Raw genomic sequence first — 21655 nt, 5'->3', positions numbered from 1 at the left:
TGAAACAAAGTATTATTCTATTTCAAGTCTTTTTCACACATCTAAAAATGTAAAAACCATTGTTAGCAATTGGGCTGTACAAAAACAGGCAATGGCTGGATTTGACTCTTAGGCCTTACTTTGCCGAACCCTGCATCAGACAATCATGGGAATATTTATTCATTTATCTTTGTCTTAATGAAAGGCATGGAATGTGAATAAAGACCTTATAGCCAATAACACGTTCAAGTATATCTGAAAAGCCATAAACTATGTCTAAGGTTATTTGAATTCCATGTTTATAAAAAAAGAAAGAAAGTCAAACTCAAAAGTCAAAATAGATCTGTTCCATCTATGCAGCTTTTCATGCAGGCTCAGTGATGTATATAATGTAACATCACATAAAGGTAATGAGCAATAAATTTATAACAGAATCTCGTTCCAAGAGTCTGATTTCATAGAGCATTAGGACCATATGCTTAGTCTGTCAGAAATAAAAATGAATGGATACTGAGTAAATGTTGTACCCAAACCAGCAAAGTCCGCAGTTAGGTTTACTAAATGGTTGGCAGAATAACCTGTGGGAGGAAAGGCAAAGAAATTAGATTTATATCTTTAAAAAATAGTGATTGGCAGCCCTTCAAATATGAAAATGAGATGGACATGATGCTGCTGTTGACAAACCTGCGTAGAAATGAAGAGTCACACTAGAAACTACTAAACGTTCTAGAGCCACAGCCAACATTAGAAAAGCATGCTAGCATTCCTCAACCACGAGGCAGGTATCGCAGACACGTTATTTCCCTGTTTTGCCTCTTAATGGTAATAATATTGGGAAGCCAGTTCCAAAATATTGAAAATATTGTTAAATACTTTATGCCAATTTGTTTATGATCAATTTCTGGAAACAATGTAAATTTATTTATATTTTTACAAGCTATATTTTTTTCTTCCAGTTTTATTGAGCTGTAATTGACATACAGCACCGTACAACATTAAGGTGTACAGCATAATGGTTTGACTCCCATACATCAGGAAATGATGATCACAGTAAGTTTAGTGAGCAGCCATCATCTCACATAGATATAAAATCAAAGATAGAACATTGTTTTCCTTGTGATGAGAACGCTTAGGATTTACTTGCCTAACAACTTTCGTATATAACGTACAGCAGTGTTAATCATATTCATCATGCTGTACATTACATCCCTAGGATTTATTTATCTTATAAATGGGAGCTTGTACTTTCTCTGTGTGTGTGTGTGTGTGTGTGTGTGTGTGTGTGTGTGTGTGTGGTACGCGGGCCTCTCACTGTTGTGGCCTCTCCCGTTGCGGAGCACAGGCTCCCGACGCGCAGGCTCAGCGGCCACGGCTCACGGGCCCAGCTGCTCCGCGGCATGTGGGATCTTCCCGGACCGGGGCACGAACCCGTGTCCCCTGCATCAGCAGGCGGTTTCTCAACCACTGCGCCACCAGGGAAGCCCGGGAGCTTGTACTTTTTGATTGCCTTCAGCCAGTTTCCCCTCATCCCCCAATAATGCAAATTTGATCTTTGTCTTAGTTTGATTTTTCTTAATTTTTGATTATTTTGTCATAGAAAAAAAATTAAATACGTGATTTTCAAAAACCCTGAGATCTACATAGGGTTAGGGCTTCAGTGGTTTGTCCAGTAGTCCCTGAAGAAACAACCAAATAAAGAAACACATGCTAACCTAGCTATGAAGGGCACAAAAGAAATAAGTCCAAAAAACTCCATATACCAGTATGGGTTTCTTTTTTCTTTAAAATCTAGCATTAGTGTCTTTAAGGAATAAAATGTAGGTGGATCTGTAAAAGAGAAGAGAAAAGTCCAAAATAGAATTTAACATTTAAATACATCAACAGCTTAAGCCAAATATGATGAGATACTGTGTTTCAAAGCAAAGGAGGAGATGTCAACATTCTCTTACTTAATTCCTACAGGGAGATAATGGATGGATGTCAGCACCCACAGCTTCAGGATGTTCATTAATTCATAGAAAATGAAAATGACAAATGAATGAAGGTATCAGAGGTTAAATAGCAGGAATGATGCTACCGTAGACTGTTCAATAATGTAAATTTTGATATGGCCTTGGGGGTAGAGAAATTCATGATAAACCCCAAACAAATAGCAATCTCCCCCAAAGATGAGGGATTTCAACTGCCACTGCTACCCTCGCTTAATCTGCATCTCCCACATCCAGTGAATTACTCACCCAAATTTTCGTATGACCCAGTAGGAATTACTGTTATTTATTTATGTAGGGATAATTGTGTTTGTCCATGTATGAATGTGTGACACAGAACAGACATCACAACATAATAACTGTCTGGTGTGTTTGCTTAACTCTGCTTAGCAAAGCCTCTGTGGATGATGCAACAAACATTCTCAGCTTAGAGCTCATTGACATAAAAACCCATCCACAAACCTGAGTCTCCAAATGCCTACCAGACATCTATGCGTGAAAGTTTCCCAGAGGCCTCCGACTCACTATTTTTGCTTCTGACCTCATACTCCTTCCATTCCTTCTACTTGGTTAACAGGATCACCAGTCTTCTAGTGGCCCAAGACAGAAAATTGAGTATATTTCTCGATTTTCTTTCTTTTTGCCTCCTACCCTGCGTTAAATCCATCCCCAACCCCCTTTAACCAACTCACCTCTAGCCTAGTTAGCCTAGCAGAAGCACTCTTGATCACCTCCACTCCCCCAACATTCTCTTTGGGAATATGTTCCTAGGATAACCCTTCACCCCTGTCTCCTCCTCTAACCTTAAGTCTTTTGCCTAGTTTATGGAATTCCTTTTTCTCCTTTGTCTATACTAAAGTGCTGATGTTCCCACTGGGGGCTCCATCCTTGACGTTTCTCTCTTACCCTCGTTTCAATGGCAGCGTCAAGTCCTGTGCTTCATCTAACCATTTGGGTTCATAGCTGCGTCTTTTTCCTACACCTTCCACTTACTCTTGACACACCCATTTCCAGAGTGCTACTGGCTCCATTCCACAAATTTTGGTTTCTACTTCCTCTCTCTCCAATCTATAATCTTCACTGCTTGGGGTATGGGACTAGAGTTTTAATCATATTTTGACGTTCAGCTTTACCCCTTGGCATCCCATCCATCATTCTGATGCCAAATTGAACTTTTTAAAATGTGTTTCTGATTGTGACACTCCTTTTTTTCCAACTGTCTGCACAGAAGCATCATAGTTCCTGACCATCACACACCTACGCTTTACAATATGGTCCCTGCATGACTTTCTAGCTGACATCACACTGCTTTCACACAAGAATACCTGCACACCCGGCAATTGGACATTGGTACATGGTTCTATAACTGTGCACATAAGTCTGAAATAGCTTCACCCACCCCTCCATTTCTGGAAAATGTCTATTCTTTCTCATATGAGTCGCACTCTATCCTTACTTCTCCCACACTACCTTGTACCTACTCTAGTAGAATTATCTCCCGATTAGTACTAGACGGCATGTCTTTCCCATTATCTATGGGAGCACTTTTTTTTTTTTTATTTTTGGTGATATGCGGGCCTCTCACTGTTGTGGCCTCTCCCATTGCGAAGCACAGGCTCCGGACGCGCAGGCTCAGCGGCCACGGCTCACGGGCCCAGCCGCTCCGCGGCATGTGGGATCTTCCCGGACCGGGGCACGAACCCGCGTCCCCTGCATGGGCAGGCGGACTCTCAACCACTGCGCCACCAGGGAAGCCCCGAAGGAGCACTTTTTAAGAAGCAAAATTCTTATGCTACCCATCTTTCATGAGCATATAATTAATACTGTGCTTGTCACATTGTGGGTGCTTATTTAACACTGAATAAATATTTTACAATGAACCATGCCCAGATAAATTATCTCTCTAGAATTCTCTCTAGATAGAAATTTGACAATAAGTGACCAGGGGTATGGGTACTGATTAGAGAAAGAGGATTTCTAGTCTTCTCTGATATAAAAGTCTGAACTCTTTAGGTACCAGTTCTGAAAAACCAAACCTTAATTTGACAAACAATAATGATAATGCCTAAACCTGAATGAGTATGTACCGCTGTTCTGCGTTCTTTACACATATTAAATCACTCATTTAATCCTCACAATTCATGTAATTTTACCTTATGAGGCAGGTATTATTAGCATTCCCACTTCACAGATGAAGAAACAGATGCAGAGAGCCGTGACATGTCTCTGAGATTACACAACTAGAAAGTAGTGGACAGGGTTAAATGCCAGAATGATAGATAGATAAATGTACAGATGGATAGATAGATGAAAAAATCTCTTAAACTAGATCTAGAAACCAAAACAATTGTCTTCTGAGAAGGGATTTTCAAAATTTTGCATATTCAGGGCACAGATACCAGCTTTTAGTGTTAATTACTGGAAAAACCATGTAGATTAAAACCATTCTCATACGTGCAGCTTTGCAGGATTTTCACTGCAGCACTGATTTTGAAAGCTCCAATTTAAAAACAACCAAAATTTCTTTTCAAGTGTGACATGATTAAATAAACTCTGATACAAGCATTATTGAATATATTGTAGCAGTTAAAAAAAAATGAAGTCACCATTTTGAAAGATGGCTGAAATATGTTGTTTAAAAACACAAAAGACCAACTATATGACGGCAAGAGTGAACACTAAGGTAAACTATAGACATTGGGTGATTGCGATGTGTCAGTGTAGGTTTATCTTTGGAAAGAAATGCACCATCCTGGTGAGTGATGTTGATAATGGGGGAGGTATGCATGTGTGGGGGCAGGGAGTACATGGGAAATCTCTGTACCTTCCTCTCAATCTTCTTGTGAACCTAAAACTGCTCTTAGAAAGTATGTAAAAATAGGAACCCTCCTGCACTGTTGATGGGAATGTAAATTGGTGCAGCCACTATGGAGAACAGTATGGAGGTAAAAATAGAACTACCATATGATCCAGCAATCCCACTCCTCAGCATATATCTGGAGAAAACTATAATTTGAAAAGATACATGCACCTCTATGTTCATAGCAACACAGTTTACAATAGCCAAGACATGGAAGCAACCTAAATGTCCATTGACAGATGAATGGATAAAAAAGATGTGGTAAATATATACAATGGAATATTACTCAGCCATAAAAAAGGAAATAATACTATTTGCAGCAATATGGATGGACCTTCAGATTATCATACTAAATGAAGTAAGTCAGATAGAGAAAGACAAATATTATGTGATATCACTTATATGTGGAATCTAATAAAAATGATACAACTTATGTACAAGACAAAAATAGACTCACAGACATAGAAAACAAACTTATGGTTACCAAAGAGGTTGGGGGGAGGAGAGATAAATTAGGAGTTTGAGATTAAAATATATATGCTACTATATATAAAATAGATAAAAAATAAGGGCATACTGTATAGCACAGGAAACTATATTCAATATCTTGTAATAACCTATAGTGGAAAAGAATCTGAAAAACAATATATATGTGTGTGTGTATGTGTATGTGTGTGTGTGTGTGTGTGTGTATATATATATATATATATACACACACACACACACACACATACACATACACACACACACATATAACACATAACAAAATATATTCTCCAAAAGCAATGTATATATGGAGGAAAATATTTGGAAGTACATGTATCATGTTGATATCAGTGTATCAGTATAACCTATCTCAAAAGAATTAGGTGATCAGAGGAGAACTTTAGCTTTATTGAAGATTTGATTATTTTTAAATAATGAAAATGTATATTAATTATATAATATAAAACAGTCTAAACAAGTAATCCCAATTAATTGTTCCTTCTGGTTTTAATATTTTTGTCCAAGAGGCTTGATTTTACACTGTATCCATTAGGCAAGAGATACCACCTGTCAAAGAGTTGGGAGTTGCAGAGTGTCCCCATTTTATTTATTTATTTATGTATTTGTTGGCCGCACCATGCACGCAGCATGAGGGATCCTAGTTCCCCAACCAGGGATGGAACCCATGCCCCTGCAGTGGAAGCGCAGAGTCATAACCACTGGACCGCCAGGGAAGCCCCAGAGTGTCCCTATTTTAATGCCTCTTTAAAAGACTTATCTTAAGAAATCACCATAGTTCCAGGCAGGGCACCAATGATTGGGTTCACCTTCAAAGATCCCTAGTAGCAAGATTGCAATAAGCACCTTTTCAAGCAGTTCTGCAGTGAACCAGGACTTGCCATGTGCCCTGTAAACTCTTAATGTTCTATTTTTTTCAGCACTGATATAGTGCTTAAAACAGCATCTTGCTTTTGGTAGGTTCTTTAAAATCTTATCAACGTGGTGCCTTTCCATCTTAAAGGGTGGTTCCCTTAACATTTAGCTATTGCCTACATTTTCTTTCCCCCAAACCCAAGTTCAAATGAAAATCAACTGTGCTGGCTCATCGTGAAACAAGCAACATCTTTCACAAAGTGTCTGCTCAACTTTCTTGCCAAAAACCTGAAGAGGAACAAAGAGGGAGGGTTTCTGCAGAAAATCTGGGAGCAGTGGTTCTGTGCATAGGCACCTGAAAAAAGGAACTTATTTTTTTCCCATACAGGCAACACGTTAAGGTCTTCAACGTGTGTTTGTGAAGTTGCTATTTTGTGTTAGACACTGTTCTAGGCGCTCCACAAAGAAGGAAGAAGAAAGAAATGAGGTAAAGGCAGCAAGAATGACCTGGGTTCTCCTGCACTGTTGGAGACTTTTAACATTTGAGGATATGCTTTGCAAAAAAAAAAAAAAAAATGCAACCAAGCAAACTTCTAATACGACTCTCTCCCTTCTTCCTCCTGGCCCCGTTCTTAGTTATGGAGTCTTCACACAGTATTTTATTGTAAAAGCCTAGTAGTATTACAGCATTTACTATTTATATTTGGATAATTTTAAAATTTCACTGGCATTTCAAGTCTCCTAAGTATCAAATTTTATGTTTATATTAACCCCCTGTCTTTCGGGCCAAATCCTATGAGACTTTTTCCCGTCTGCTTGATTACTAACTATTGAAAGGTTAAGTCTCATACACACAAACCAGCTACTTTCTTTCTTCTTATTATCAAAATACGAACACGTTCCAAAACCATCTGCTGCATATTTCACAGAAATGGGTGCCAATGACACACTTTTTAAAAAGAAAATATTGGTCTATATTAGAATAATTTTATACTCTAAATGGTGTTAGGAAACTGGTGAAAAGTTACGTGATTTCTGTGCCATGTGTTTTATTCATCGCTAGTTATAGAAGCACATTTGTTACTTGTGGTCAGGAAGGGAAGATAAATAGAGTTCACCAATAGGGAGAAGGATTCGGATGATTTCAGTTTCTGGAACGCCTCTGCCAGAGTCATTATGAGCTCTAATAATACGTAGGCAGCTTATCCTTTTTCCTTTGTAATTTCCTCAAAAATTATTTACTAGTCTATTCAATATTTAACAAATCTTTTTCTTAATGCAGTCTGCTACATTAAATTAAAAACATTTCAACCCATTTCAGAACCATTCTACATGGAAAGAAAAATATACAACTTTGACAGGCTAGTATTTACAAGGAAGAAAAGGTCTTAGAAAGTTATTTTTCTCCATCTTTCATATTAAGCCATTACAATTTTTGCCAAACTAAATATCTTGTGAAGATTTTTATAAAATAGCCTTGTAATAAGGCACTAATATCACGTTTTCCTTTCAAGTGAAAAAGACAGTTAAACTTACTTGATGGAAAATTATTTTAAGACATGGCTTTCTGTGTAGCATGTAATTCAGTATAACGCAATTCCATATAGAACCCTTCCCTGTGCTTCTGTTGTTAGATACACAAAACAGACTTCTTTCTAACACGATTCTCCCGTACCCGCACTCTAGGGGGGTTCCCATTAACTCCACTTAGTATTTTTGTTGAGTGTCTCAGGTTCAAAAAAAATTCTATATATTTTTGTTTCATTTATAATCTTATCTATCACTCATGCATATTGGAGTAATACAAAATTGCAATATGACTTGTCAGTTTCTAGCAATTGGGAAAAAAATGAAGATTTTTTTCAGGAATAATCGAAAACACTGTCTAAATGTGTCTCTTTGGAAGAGCAAAACATTCTAATTTGCTGAAATAACCTATGCAGAGGTCATATCTGTTTTGTTCACCGGCTCATTCACTGTGCCTCACAAGTACACTACATATGGTGGCCATCAACATAGAAGAATACACATTTTACAAATGAAGAAACATGCCATACTAAGCTGGAATGTTCTAGGGCAAGGTTTCCCCTTCAAATGGGTTTATTTTTCATAGATAAGACAATCCCTAGGAATAAAATAGCCATCATTTTCATCTAAGAACAGCTTATGAAAATTTGTTGTAGCCAGGACTAAACAAGGTACTTAATGGTATAAATTATATTATTAAATTACTTCAGATTTTCTCAGATGAGTTTAGATCAACTATACTTTTATCTCCCTTTCTATCAATTAATAGATTAAATTGCAAGCACAGTGGGATCAATTGTGCATTTGTAACATTTTGTTCGATTTCACATATGCAAGTATGTGTACACACATACTCAAAGCAAATTATCTAGATAACAGCACTCCAAATAATTAATGGAAATATAAATATTATTTCAGTTACCATACAATCTTCCCTGCTTCTCCTGTCATAAAAAATTTAAACTTCATGATTCACATGTACTGTTTTAAGTACCAAAGTAATCTTTTTATTTTGGATATACCTGGTTACCCATCCATATTTGAGAGGCCCTGGAAAGGTCAGCTCACAAGTTGTGGAGTTCAGTTTTGGTTAGCCTTTGTCGATGTAGGCATTCCATAATTTTATTACTGCCAGCTTGATTTTAATTTGAACTGCATCTTTCAACATATGAAGGCAAGTCCTACTTACAGTATTTTAAAATGAATTACTGAGTGATTTGCTGATGAAACATTTGGGGGATGCAAGAAACATCATTGGATGATTTAATAGACCAAATGAAGGTATATCCAGAGGGTAAACTTATTGTGGCTACTTGATTTGCAACATATGACCCCACCACTTTCTGTGCAGAACTGCTGCTCTAGTTTTTGCTTACCTCCAACACTGGACATTCTGGAGGAATCCTGATGAGAGCCGGATTTACTGCGGTTTTGATTTTTCCGTTTGTTGGCTGCTCTCACAGATCGGAGAAGTACCTCGCTAGCCTTGAAAAAGGCCACCATGAATGGTTGTTTTGACTGAGGCCCATGTCTTCCCACGAGACCAGCTGACTTTACATTGATGCTGTGTCCTAGAACAGAGGGAAGGAGCACTGGGTTTATGAAGAAGAGATGAAGTTTACCTGATGGGAATGAACTCAGAGGGTACTTGGGAAAACAGAGACGTTTTAAAACACTATCAGAATGTTTTCTTTGCAGGCCAAAGATTCTTATAAACATGGAAAGTTTACTATTACAGACAATTATCCATGCTTGGTTTTCCATTTTGTATACCTCTTTGGCCACAGAACACCCTCAGGCCTTCACTGATGGTCTCTTCTCAGACCTGGAAATTGGCAATGTTCTAAATGGAAAGGCTTGACCCCCATTAGCCTGGAAATGTCCACGTTAAACAGCAATTTCAAAAATATTAGCTACAGACGCTTCTCCATTAGGTGCCCTATAATTTTCCTCCATGTGATAAAATCTGAATGGCTGGCTGGGTGTTTCTATTTTCACCAGCTTCTTTGGAGATTTTCCAGTGTTAATTAGTGTTGATAGCCTCCCCCACCTCACCTCTGGCCTGTGCCCAGCATTCTTTACAAAGCTGTGATCTAATTAAAGCTCTTCAAAGATCCTTCCAGAACCCCTGCTGGGATGGAGATTTGCTCTAAGCTCCAGGTCTTTCTCCATGTAAAGGATTTTGAAGCAAACATAAAAATTATGGAATCCCCTTCTGAACTTGGACATGCCCGAATTATGTTTATTGAAAGGATTTCAGAAGATGCAAAACCAAGCCTGGAGATGCTCAGGAAAGGAGAAAAATTCCAGGTGAGCTTGGAGACTCACCTTGGTCTCTAAACCAGCCTCTGTCCCAGACCCTTTTGAGCCCTTGGAGTGGTTGTTTATCAGAAAAGGAGTGCACCCAGGGCCTGAGCAGGAATGGGTGAGAAGTGTCTTAGAGACTAGAAGTAGATGTTGATAAAGTATTTCTCCTTCTGGGATAGCAATAATAATTCTTATCATTATAAAAAACCTGTTTGGAGCACGTGCTGTGTACTCTAGGCATTTTTCTAAGTGTTTTCCATGCATTATTTGATGTGATCCCACAAATACCTCAGGAGTTAGGTATTACTGTTTCCCCCTTTTTACAATTCACTCTTGCTATGATCTTCTCATTTAAAATAATTACCACAGAAAATCATATATATGTATATATGTGTGTGTATATATAAAGAAAACCAACGTTAGTTGATATTGAATTCAATGAAAATCACCCAGAGAGGACGAACTGTTTAACCTTAAGTTGTACCTTTAGGTGAGAATTACTCAAAAGTCATGCAAAAAAAAATTCTACTCCAGATACAGAAGTTACCAATCTTTTCAGAGTAATATATCATGTGGTTTCAAATACGTGCATGATTGGCCCTGCCTTGCACCGGGAAAGATGTGCCGGTTTTCTTAAAATATTTATTCAGTCACGACTGTGGAGTAGCTTCGGTCCATTCTAAGACCTGACCCACTTTGGAAGAAAAGGGAACAAGTCCCTAAAATCAATGGCATTTTAGCAAATAAACTCTTGCTCTTAACACAGTTTATTTTGGCAGCATAAACACTTTTGTGTATACTTGTATTGTGCAGGGACCCTCTACCATCAGAAAATGAGACTGTGTTATGTGAGTCTGTGCAGCTGTTGGGAGGAACACAGAGGTCCTTTAAATGTGGGGATATTGGTTAAAAAAAAACGCGTGTGTGTCAGTGCAAGCAGCATCCATCAGCATCCCCAACAATTGCTCATTGGGAAAACTTGTTGCTTTCTTACAAATATGAAAACGGCCACCGGCTTCCCAAATGCCACTTCACTCTGTTCTAGCAGAGAAAGAACTTCCAAATAATCAGAGCTGTAAACCTTAAACAAATAAGCGTATGGGTTTCTCTTTTAAATTCAAACTTACAGTGGCTCCATGCCAGAGTCTATATTTCTTAGAAAAACTATATCACTGGCATAAATGAAAGAGGCAGTTTGATTTGTGGTCGGAGTAGTTTCCATTCTACTTCCACTGTAACAAATGTATTAATTCAGCTCAGACTTCCTCCTTCTGGCAGCCCTTTTGCTGTAAAAAGAGAAATTAGAAGTTCCAGCCAAATACCATACCTTGAACTGACCCACCTCAATACATAAACACTTTTACAACATGTTTATTCAGGTGTAGCACTTGAAATTGGTTTAAGATGTTTCCAGTGACAGAGAGTGCAGCAAAAGAAAAAAAAAAAAAAAAAAAAACAGAACTGAGAAACTTGACTGTGATGGAAAAGAATAACTGGTGATCTGTTCTTTAAATTTTGGATTTTTTTTTTTCAGTCTTGGAACACAACATAAAAAGTATTTGTTGAGCTTTGAGTTTGATGTTTTAATGAAGTGATAACAGGAACAAAATTTTTACTTGTATACATGGATGACTGCAGAAATCATTTTTAATATATGATCTTTCTAATACTGAAATCGGTTGCCACACGATGACCACGAATGGAATATAGTAAAATCAGTTTTCCATTCATTACAATACACACTGACCCTTTTCCAGTTAAATAAGCATTGAACCCAGAGTTTCAAGTTTCCTTGGGTTTGCAAGAGGATTCCTTTTGTTATTATTCAAAAGATTTTCAATATTTTGATTTTTATCTGTGGAGAAAGAAGACTGCTCTCAATATTTATGTTTTGAAAACTGTAAAGATGTGTGTGTGTGACAAATATGGGTTTCTTGGGCTTTACAAAGGTGGATATTGTGTGTGAAGCAAAGTCCCCTTCAAACCAATGTGAACTCCCTTTAAAATAACTTTTGATATTATTAAGTTTCCTCTTGGTTTCCTTTCCACTTCAGCAATGATATGACTATTAAGATTCCATAAGTTCATACTTACTCAGTGACTCTTGATCTTGAGCTACACTGTGGAAGCATTAACTATATGACCTTGTCCTTCAGACACATTATACCTCCCTTGATTATGTTGACTGAACCTTTTGAATAGGGCTGAACAGTTATTTTCCTTAGAAGTGCTAATAGAAACCCAGACTATATTGCAGGTATTAAAAATAGTGACTATTTTATAAAATCTATTTAACAATGTTGAATTTTATTATGAAAGCTACAGGATGTTTTTAGATACTGCAAATATATCAGTAAAGAAACCAACCTAAACCATTTTGATTTAGGAAAACTATATGTAGGTGTGTATTACCGTGGTTTTATTTTTCAAAGCTAATCTTCATTTTTGACTTATTAAAAAATGTAGGTAGGAAACATATATACATTAAGGATTGAATATACAGTGGATAGCAGATGCAAACTATTATATATAGGATGGATAAACAACAAAATCCTACTGCATAGCCCAGGGAACTAATATTCTGTATCCTGTGATAAACCATAATGGAAAAGGATGAAAAAGAATAAATATGCATATGTATAACTGAAAAAATAGAAAAGAATATACAGTGGAAATAAACATAACTTGGGGTAATAAAAAGAGCATTAAAATAAAAGAGTGATAAGGGACACCAGCTTGAATCCAAGCTGAATCATTTTAGGATTCAGACAAGTTTAGGCATAGCTAGAACATGGGTAAGCTAAATTCACCAGGCATATATTTGGAAGAGAATAGAAAAACCTGAAGGGAGAGAACTCATCGAAAGCAACAGGTGAACCCCTAGAGTACAGATTCAGCACAATATCCCAGTGAGTATAAGGAAGCAGGGATTTTGAGTCTGTAACTCAGTGTCTCCTCTGGCCTTGCTCCAATGTTTGCATGATTAAATTCTTAAGAACCAGGGGATTCAAGAAAATCTAACAGACCTATTTTTACCCAAAGTCCCTGTAAAATCCTGGGAGGGCAAGGGAGCCCTACTTTGGAGTTTGGTTAATGGTGTGATGCAAGTGGTGGCCAAAGATTCTTCCTACATCAGAAGAGTGGCTTCCAAGTAGCTCCACAATGGTACAAGATGGCAGCACCAGAATGTAGGTAGGTCCAAGATGAGTTCCTGTACCAGCACCAGCTTCAGAGAAAGGTAGAGTTCAAAGGCAAGCAAAGCAGCAATTTCACGGCATTGGGAGTTTTAAGGTGGATCATAAACTGTCCCAAAATGCGAGGCAGGGCAAGTGATGGGAGGAAATGGTCCTAAAACAAGAGGACACTTCCTTTGTGTCACATCTGATGTTGTACACTAGGAAGAGGGAAGGGCTAAATGGGTGGAATGAGAGCAAGAGAGGGAGAAGAACTTGATTGCTGGGAGTCGTTCAAGTTTAAATACACATGGGATCTCCCACACAAATGGGAGAGGAGATAGAAAAGGTTCTTTGAAGGATATACCAGCATTCCAGTGATTTCACTGATGGCAGCTAGACCCAAAGAAACATGGTGCCCAATTATCCCAGGTTTCTGTATCACAGAATTCTTGGATCATAAAGTAAAAGGATGATGAGAGGGCCTCCCTGGTGGCCCAGTGGTTGAGAGCCTGCTTGCCAATGCAGGGGACACGGGTTCGTGCCCCGGTCCGGAAAGATCTCACATGCCGAGGAGCGGCTGGGCCCGTGAGCCATGGCCCCTGAGCCTGCGCGTCCGGAGCCTGTGCTCCGCAACGGGAGAAGCCACAACAGTGAGAGGCTCGCGTACCGCAAAAAAAAAAAAAAAAAAAGAAAGGGTGATGAGAAAAAATATGGGGGCCCAGAGTTCGTTACGTGCAGAGGTATCATCTCTTGCATTTATTAAAAGAATGCCCATTAAATCTTTCCATGTGAATGTTTTTTAGAACTATTCCTATCCTGGACTTCTTGTTTTCATCTCGAAATTACTCAACAGGTACTGAGGGAAGAGAAGCAATTTGAGAAGCAAATATATGGGCATTTCTCAGTTTTATTAACTACAGAATGAATAAAGATGGGGTTAGGATGGTATCGTCTAAAGAAATAATTATTCTTTTCACACAGGTATCAAGAACATAGTATGTGAGGCTGGCGCTTTGACGTACACATTTTGCCGTAACTGAAGATGGATTCAAGAACATCCAGATCTTCTCCTCTGACCCTTATGACTTTATATAAGCCTGGGAGGCTGGCAAACCAAAGAGCCATCCCCAACTCACCAGTTTTGTATTTCAGACCATTCTTCTTGGAAAATGTGACTTTCAAAATGTTTATTTCTTTAAAAACAGGGTTATTAAAGGAGCTTCTGACAAAACAGCTCTTTAGAGACATGTTGATCTTATAAGGACAAGTGGTTCCAAATATGAGCATTTAGTTTCCCTCCAGAATACACAATTTGAAAAACATTCACTTGAGGATTTATCAGAATCTAAACGTTGATATCACTATAAGATGTTAGCATAAATTCCACTGTTTTCTTTCCTATAAACCCACAGTATTGAACACTTAACCCAAAACACCTGTGATGAAACTTGTGCACAAATTACCTATTCTTCATTTCAAAAGACGCTTACAGCATCATTTGTGGACTAGTTCACAGAAAACAAATCACTGCGCTGTTTCTTATTCACATATTCTCTTGCTGTTTGCTTAGTTTCAATCTGTGATTAAATCTGATTCTGGTACTCTTAAATTATAGTTTTCGTGGCTCTAAATTATACTGGAATCGTACCCTTTTTAGAAACAGATGATTTAAAATGTGCAGAATTCTCTACCCGGCATATAGACTAAATCATTTTTATATCAGATTTTAAGGAATGTGGGGGAGATAGAATTTTGTCTACTTAAATTCCATATACGTTTTAACTCAGTGAAATCTTAAATTAAGCAAATTGTAATCTCACTATGAATTTTAACTATGTCATACTTTGATGAAAAATTTGCATAGTTTCTAGTTTTATAGTAAAAGCACAGACCTACTGCCAGATATTTGAAGTATCATAAATAGAATTTTACATTCGTGCTCAGAAGTTTCCTGATTTTAAGATGGTTTACATTGCCTTACAATCTCAAACAAAAACAATGAAAAGCTGGGATTTTAAACTATTTCAGTGATACTGAAAACTCCCAGTAATGTGGTACTGGTTAAAAAATATATTGGTATTGAACTTCAGAGTACAAGGTAATTAGATTTTTTTTAGTGATTCTTTTTTTTTTTTTTTTTAGTGATTCTTCATGGTGATTCTGGGCTTCTGTTTAACTAGCCAGGCTCATCATGCAATTTCTTTGCTAGATCTTTTCATTTTCTTCTTTATCCCAACATTTAAAAGAGTAAATTTAAAGATAACCACTTTGTTCTATATAATTATATGTTGACAATTATACAGTTATTATTAAAAAGTAACAGGACTTCCCTGGTGGTCCAGTGGTAAAGAATCTGCTTTACAGTGCAGGGGATGAGGGTTCAATCCCTGGTCAGGGAACTAAGATCCCACATGCCAAGAGACAACTATGTCCGCACACCACAACTACTGAGCTCATGCGCCTCAACTAGAGAGCCTGCATGCCACGAACTACAGAGCCCACACACTGTGGAACCTGCTTGCCACAACTAGAGAGAGAAAAACCTTCACTCCACAACTGGAGAGAAGCCCATTGTCACAACAAAAGATCCCGCGTGCCTCAATGAAGATCCCATGTGTCACAACTAAGCAACCTAAGTGTCCATCAACAGATGAATGGATAAAGAAGATGTGGCACATATATACAATGGAATATTACTCAGCCATTAAAAGAAATGAAACTGAGTTATTTGTAATGAGGTGGATAGACCTGGAGTCTGTCATACAGAGTGAAGTAAGTCAGAGGGAGAAAAACAAATACTGTATGCTAGAACATATATATGGAATCTAAGAAAAAAAAATGTCATGAAGAGATTAGTGGTAGGACGGGAATAAAACACAGACTTACTAGAGCATGGACTTGAGGATATGGGAAGGGGGAAGGGTAAGCTGTGACGAAGTGAGAGAGTGGCAGGGACATATATACACTACCAAATGTAAATTAGATAGCTAGTGGGAAGCTGCTGCGTAGCACAGGGAGATCACCTCTGTTCTTTGTGACCACCTAGAGGGGTGGGATAGGGAGGGTGGGAGAGAGGGTGACGCAAGAAGGAAGAGATATGGGAACATATGTATATGTATAACTGATTCAATTTGTTGCAAAGGAAAAACTAACACACTGTTGTAAAACAGTTATACTCCAATAAAGATGGTTTTTTTTAAAAAAAAAGACCCAATGCAGCCAAAAATAAAATAAAATAAATAATAAATAAATAAATACAAAAATAAATAGTATGAAAAACAAAAGAAGGGTCAAGTTTAATAACATGTGTGAATAAGGATAAGAATCTATAGCTGATGATAAAGAAGAAAAGAAACATTGGGGGTATGACATCCACAGAGGGCAACAGGGGACCATATCCTTACGTGCTAACATGAATGGTGGGTTGAGTATTATCTGCAGACAAGAAATGTGGTTACAATTCCTGGTAAATTCCTGGTAACACTGCAATAGAAGAAATTCATTTTCCTCTAGGATTGGGGTATGGGAAGGATAAAGTTATAAAAGAGGAAGAGATTTTTTTAAAGAGTTTCTGTTCTTTCTAAAATGTTTATAGAAGGGATTGTCACGCCCTGCTGTCTGAGAAAGTCATGGGGATTAGTAAAGAAATTGGGATATTTGGTTAGAAACATGGGTATGATGGCTCAAGGCATGACGGGGGGAAAATGCAAATAGTTGAGAACTGTAGCTCAAGAAGTTTCTGAAAGGTGGGGTGGGGGGTTGCCTGGAGGAAAAAAGGCCAAGAAGCATAAAGGAGCAGGGCCAGAGGTTTATGCCTTGTTGGGGAAGCTTTCCAGAATATTCAAATCTTTTATTGCACTGAGGGTGGGACTGAGATGATGGAAAGGGATTAGTCTCCTTCCATGGGACATGGTCTGAAATGTGGAGGCTTACTGTCTCAGGCGTGACAAGCCCTACAAATGCTTTTTACTGGGGCCCTCTTTTCAGCTAGTGGAAATATGAATCTCAAACTAGGAATTGTAGTTCACCTTCACATAAGCACTTACTTACTTTTTAATAGTTCCTCTCTTTATATATAGAGCCTTTCCCCTGAGGCCCTATGAGTTTTACAGACATCTGTCACATGCCCCCAAAAGATTGGTTAGCTGTTGATTTTACAGGTCTCATTTATTTTAAGAAAGCAGAAACATTCTTTTCACAAAACCATGGGAAGAGTAAATTATTTTTAGTCCCTTTTCCAGTTATTATGTGACTTCTTAAAATAAAAAATGTGTACACACACATATACTTCTTTCCTTTAAAATCACAGGGGAGTTAAATAAAACTATAATGAAAGCAGGGTTTCAGCAGAAATCAACCAAAACATCTTCAAAAACTATTTTTACGTGTTAAGATATCAATGAAGAAAAGCTTTTAGATGTCAAACTCATTTGAGTTTGTTTCAGAGCAGTGAAATTAATTTCAGACTCTGCATTTTATCTCTAGTGGATTAAAGTACTCTTTGCAACGAACTTAATGCAGTTACTTGGGAAATTTATGAGTGTCTAAAGGAAACATTCTTTTTTACCAGCTTATATGATATATTATTCAAAAAGAACTTTTATCATACAGAAAAACATAGTTCATTAAATGTTTGACCTTCCCTTTCAATTTGATACATGAACCTGTGAAATGATCATAAGCTACTTCTTGAATCTTTAGAATAGTCAAGGACTACCAAAATGGAGGAGAAATAAATCATTTTGACATTTAATAAAGAGAAAGAGTGAAAGGAATTAAAAGGTGTTTTCCAAAATACATAGTGAAGGCCTGATACTGAATATGTAATGTATATACCATGTTAAGTGTCTACTTTTTGCCAAAAAAGAAAAAAAAGTGGAGTTAAGACATTTGGGACTTAGTTCTTTCCTTCACATATGAAGATTGGATCACAAAACATTCTTCTGAGCAAAGAGAAGCAAAATCTTTCTTCACTTTTTCTCATGTCTCTGGCCACAGCAGAATGTGAGCTGGCCTGCCCCACATAAGGGACCAAGTGAGACCTCACGCCACCATGATTTCATGGTGGACCCCAGAGCAAAAGCGTCCTTCTGACCTGTCCACATGCAAAATAACAGTTGGGTTCCCAGGGTGTTTACCTTTTGGTCAGCGTGGGTCAGAAGCAAATCTGATCTCACAACCTAAGTAGAACTATCATGTTTCTATCAGTTTATCACCTCACAGAGAAATCATCTGAATACCTCCACTCATAAATAGAGCTGGTACCCAAAAGTCATAACAAGCAAGCCTTTCAAAAGCATCAGGGAAATTGGGATTTGAGAAGATGAGCCAGTTCAGTCCTTCTGAAGTTAAGAAAGAAACAACAGCTGCCATTTTGAAGCTTGGTAATTTATCAGTTGTTTTACATACATCATCTTAAGTACTCCTCCCCAAAAAACAATGGTTACATTTTTTAAATGAATAAAATAAGGCTCAGAGAAGGGTCATGTTTTTAACTCAGCCCTGTCGACCCTAAGTACTATCCTAAAGTACACAGAGTTCCCCTCTGTTAGAGATTGTTTAGGGCTGATGCTTTCCGGTTCGACCTCTGCTCCCCACCTTGAAAAGATTGGAGGAATCCATCCATCTCCTGGGTCTGGCAGTGATACACACATTGCGTTTGTCAAGGACACTGTGGTAGCTGTTGGTTTTGTGATGTTTAAGGTCAGACTTTCCTTAGTGAGTGGGAAGACCATTCAACACTCCTTCCAGCCATGACAACTCAGGTGGTCCCCCCCACCACTTTCCATTTCCCTCAAATTGAAACTTGACAAGTTCGACTGCAGAGAAGTTGGAATCCATGTTCAAGGAGCTGAGATATGTAATTTCCCTATCAAAGTATTTTCTGTCTAATTTCAAGTTTTGATCCCCACTTGTAATATATACTGTTGGCTTTGGTGGGTAGATGCTTTGGTTTGTTTTGGTTTTCCTTTTTCCCTGTGAGTCTACACCAGCTGAGTCAAAGTTTAGCCTCAGCACCAGTGACTGCTGATGCCTTAAACGAGTAAAGGCTCTCTCTTCTTCCCATTGTGCTCTGTACTCTTGATGCAAAACCAGCACTGCCCTTGCTCTGCAATATGTCTTTAAGAAATACGTTCAGCGATGTTAAACTTATAGGGGAAAGAACAATGGAAGAGACGGAGTTAACTCCATACGATAAGAATACGAAGAATCTTATATTCTGCATGGCCCCAAATCAATACTACCATGAACATATTTACCCCTCAGATCATTAGTCAAAGCAGAGTTAGAGCCTAGAATAGAGAATATAACAAACAACAAAAACTGGAATATGTTTCTGACCTTGGGATTTGTTTGGCAAGATGGGCGCTCCACAGTTACTGTTTTGAATTAAGGAAAATCCAAAGCAGAAATACAGATGTCGCCAAACACTTCCATATCCCTTTTCATTAAGGGAAATCTAAAACAATGGTAAAATACCTCTTTCACCAGATAATGAAGGAGGACTAACTCCTGTTTTATCTGCTTACTTTCAATCATTGATTTCAAAATTCTTTTTCATGTATGTTTTTAGATTGTGACGCTAAATTTTGGATAAGCAAATGATGTTTACCAAGTGGCTCTCCTTCAAATATAAACATACTATAAATTAAAACAAGGAAATTGCCTTTAAAACCTGGTTTTAAAACATTGTATATATAATAGACATAGTAAAACAGCAAATCCAAGTTTTCCAATTTATTACTGATTATATTCTATAGTCAAATCTATTTTTAAAGAAAAACCATTTTCTCTCTACCAATCATTATACAAAATTAAACTAGGCTCTGGAGGCCCATTTCAGAGTACCAACCAGAGAAAAATATAATAGAGATAACAAAATGGATATATATATTTAAAAAGAAACCAGCATCGTGATTCTTCATTTTCCAAAGAACTAAGGCATCTGTAAATTACATTCAAACCATTTTGTTCAACATATGAGGTTTTAGCAAAGCAGTTATGGCTCACCCTCTGCTCATAGGGAAAAAAAAGTTAAAAAGCAAAGCTAAACACAGTGAAAAATTAAAAACGTGTTTTATATGCCATAGATTTTTCTTTTCAATTTTTGAGGAAAATATTACCCCAATATGCACTCCCCAAAATACAATTCAGGGAGTCCTCTTTAGGTCTGGAATAATACCAGGTCACCTTCAGCCTTGATGCTGGGAAAGGGGGAATGGCGAGATGAGAGAAAGGATGAATTTCATTCTGACTTTTTGCAAAATAATCAATTAATATGTTTTGGAAATTGCATGCTTGACTAGTCTCAGATGAGTTTGCTGCACCATGATTGAAACTACAAACTTGAGTACCAGTTGACACTTAAAAAGGATGGTGGGGGAGGTAGACATGAGGATTCTATAATGGGGAGTGTGGATTAAGGACAGTAAAACAGAGGAGAGAAAACAGGGAAGGAGAACCTAGCAAAATACATTAGTGAGAGACACAGGGCACAAAAGGAGGGGGATGTTTGTTATGAAATTCAAAATAAATTAAATTTGGCAAAATTTAATTACATGTTGAAGCTGATCACTGGAAGGAAAATAGTTACTTTTTTCTTCTTTTCAGTCTATAAATTCATCAAATTAATGATAATTGTGTAAGGAGCTATGAGAAATACTGAAATAGTTAGATATTTTTTAAAAAATATGGTAAAAATGCTGTTACCTGTTGTGGGTCAGATCACAGTTAAATTCCAGACAGAAAATATAAAAACCCAAAGGTAATTACCAACAGATCCAACATAAAGTTCAATTTTGTTCTATAACAATCATTATTAATAGCACTGTCCTGTTTGGAAATTATAAAAATGCATTAATTTTTTCAGTTTGGAATTTATATAAAATTCATATCATTTGTGAGAGTCATAGTGTATAAGATCTGGATAGGAAAACAAATCATTTTTAGATTCAAGGGCAAGATTCTTGAGCTTTCTAAGGCTAAGTTTCCTTGTGTACAAAATGGGAAAATAGTAAAGATAAAGTAGACATTCCACTTAAAAAGCTCACCAAATGGCTGGCATCTAATACGCTCAGGAAATATTAGTTTCCGTTAGTTATTAATATTATTTTGATTGACCACTATAGCAAATACATGGTTTGAATACTTATTTTATATGAACTACAGATGAACCTAGGAAATAAAACCTGAATTAATCATGAAAACTAAAAAATACGAAATATTAGCATGGAAGAAAAAAAAAGTACTGCCAAAATCAGAGTTTAGAAAAGCAGCTATTTGTATAGATAGAAAATAAGTTTTGCTAAGTTGAGTGAGTTTGAAATACATAAAGTATAGTTTATAAAAATCGTATATGACTAAGAGAATTAATAAGAACTTAGGTTGAACAAAGTAGAAATTTAACAGTGCTCCTATATTTATGTTTAGTTCTCTAGCCATGAAAGACATATTGATGA

General features: G+C 37.3%; 1 protein-coding gene across 1 annotated transcript in view; it reads right to left on the bottom strand.

Moving 5' to 3' along the window:
* The window catches only part of BMP5 (bone morphogenetic protein 5), a 121408-nt gene that overhangs the window by 10202 nt on the left and 89551 nt on the right, over positions 1-21655 (bottom strand). The window contains exon 4 of the mRNA XM_059075955.2: positions 9090-9284. Coding sequence (XP_058931938.1) covers positions 9090-9284 — 195 coding nt within the window. The remainder of the gene's footprint in view (positions 1-9089; positions 9285-21655) is intronic.

This window comes from Kogia breviceps, chromosome 10 (assembly GCF_026419965.1).
Source record: "Kogia breviceps isolate mKogBre1 chromosome 10, mKogBre1 haplotype 1, whole genome shotgun sequence".
Classification (NCBI taxonomy): domain Eukaryota; kingdom Metazoa; phylum Chordata; class Mammalia; order Artiodactyla; family Physeteridae; genus Kogia; species Kogia breviceps.
Note: the sequence above shows the minus strand (reverse complement) of the source record. Positions and strands in the feature narration are given on the sequence as shown.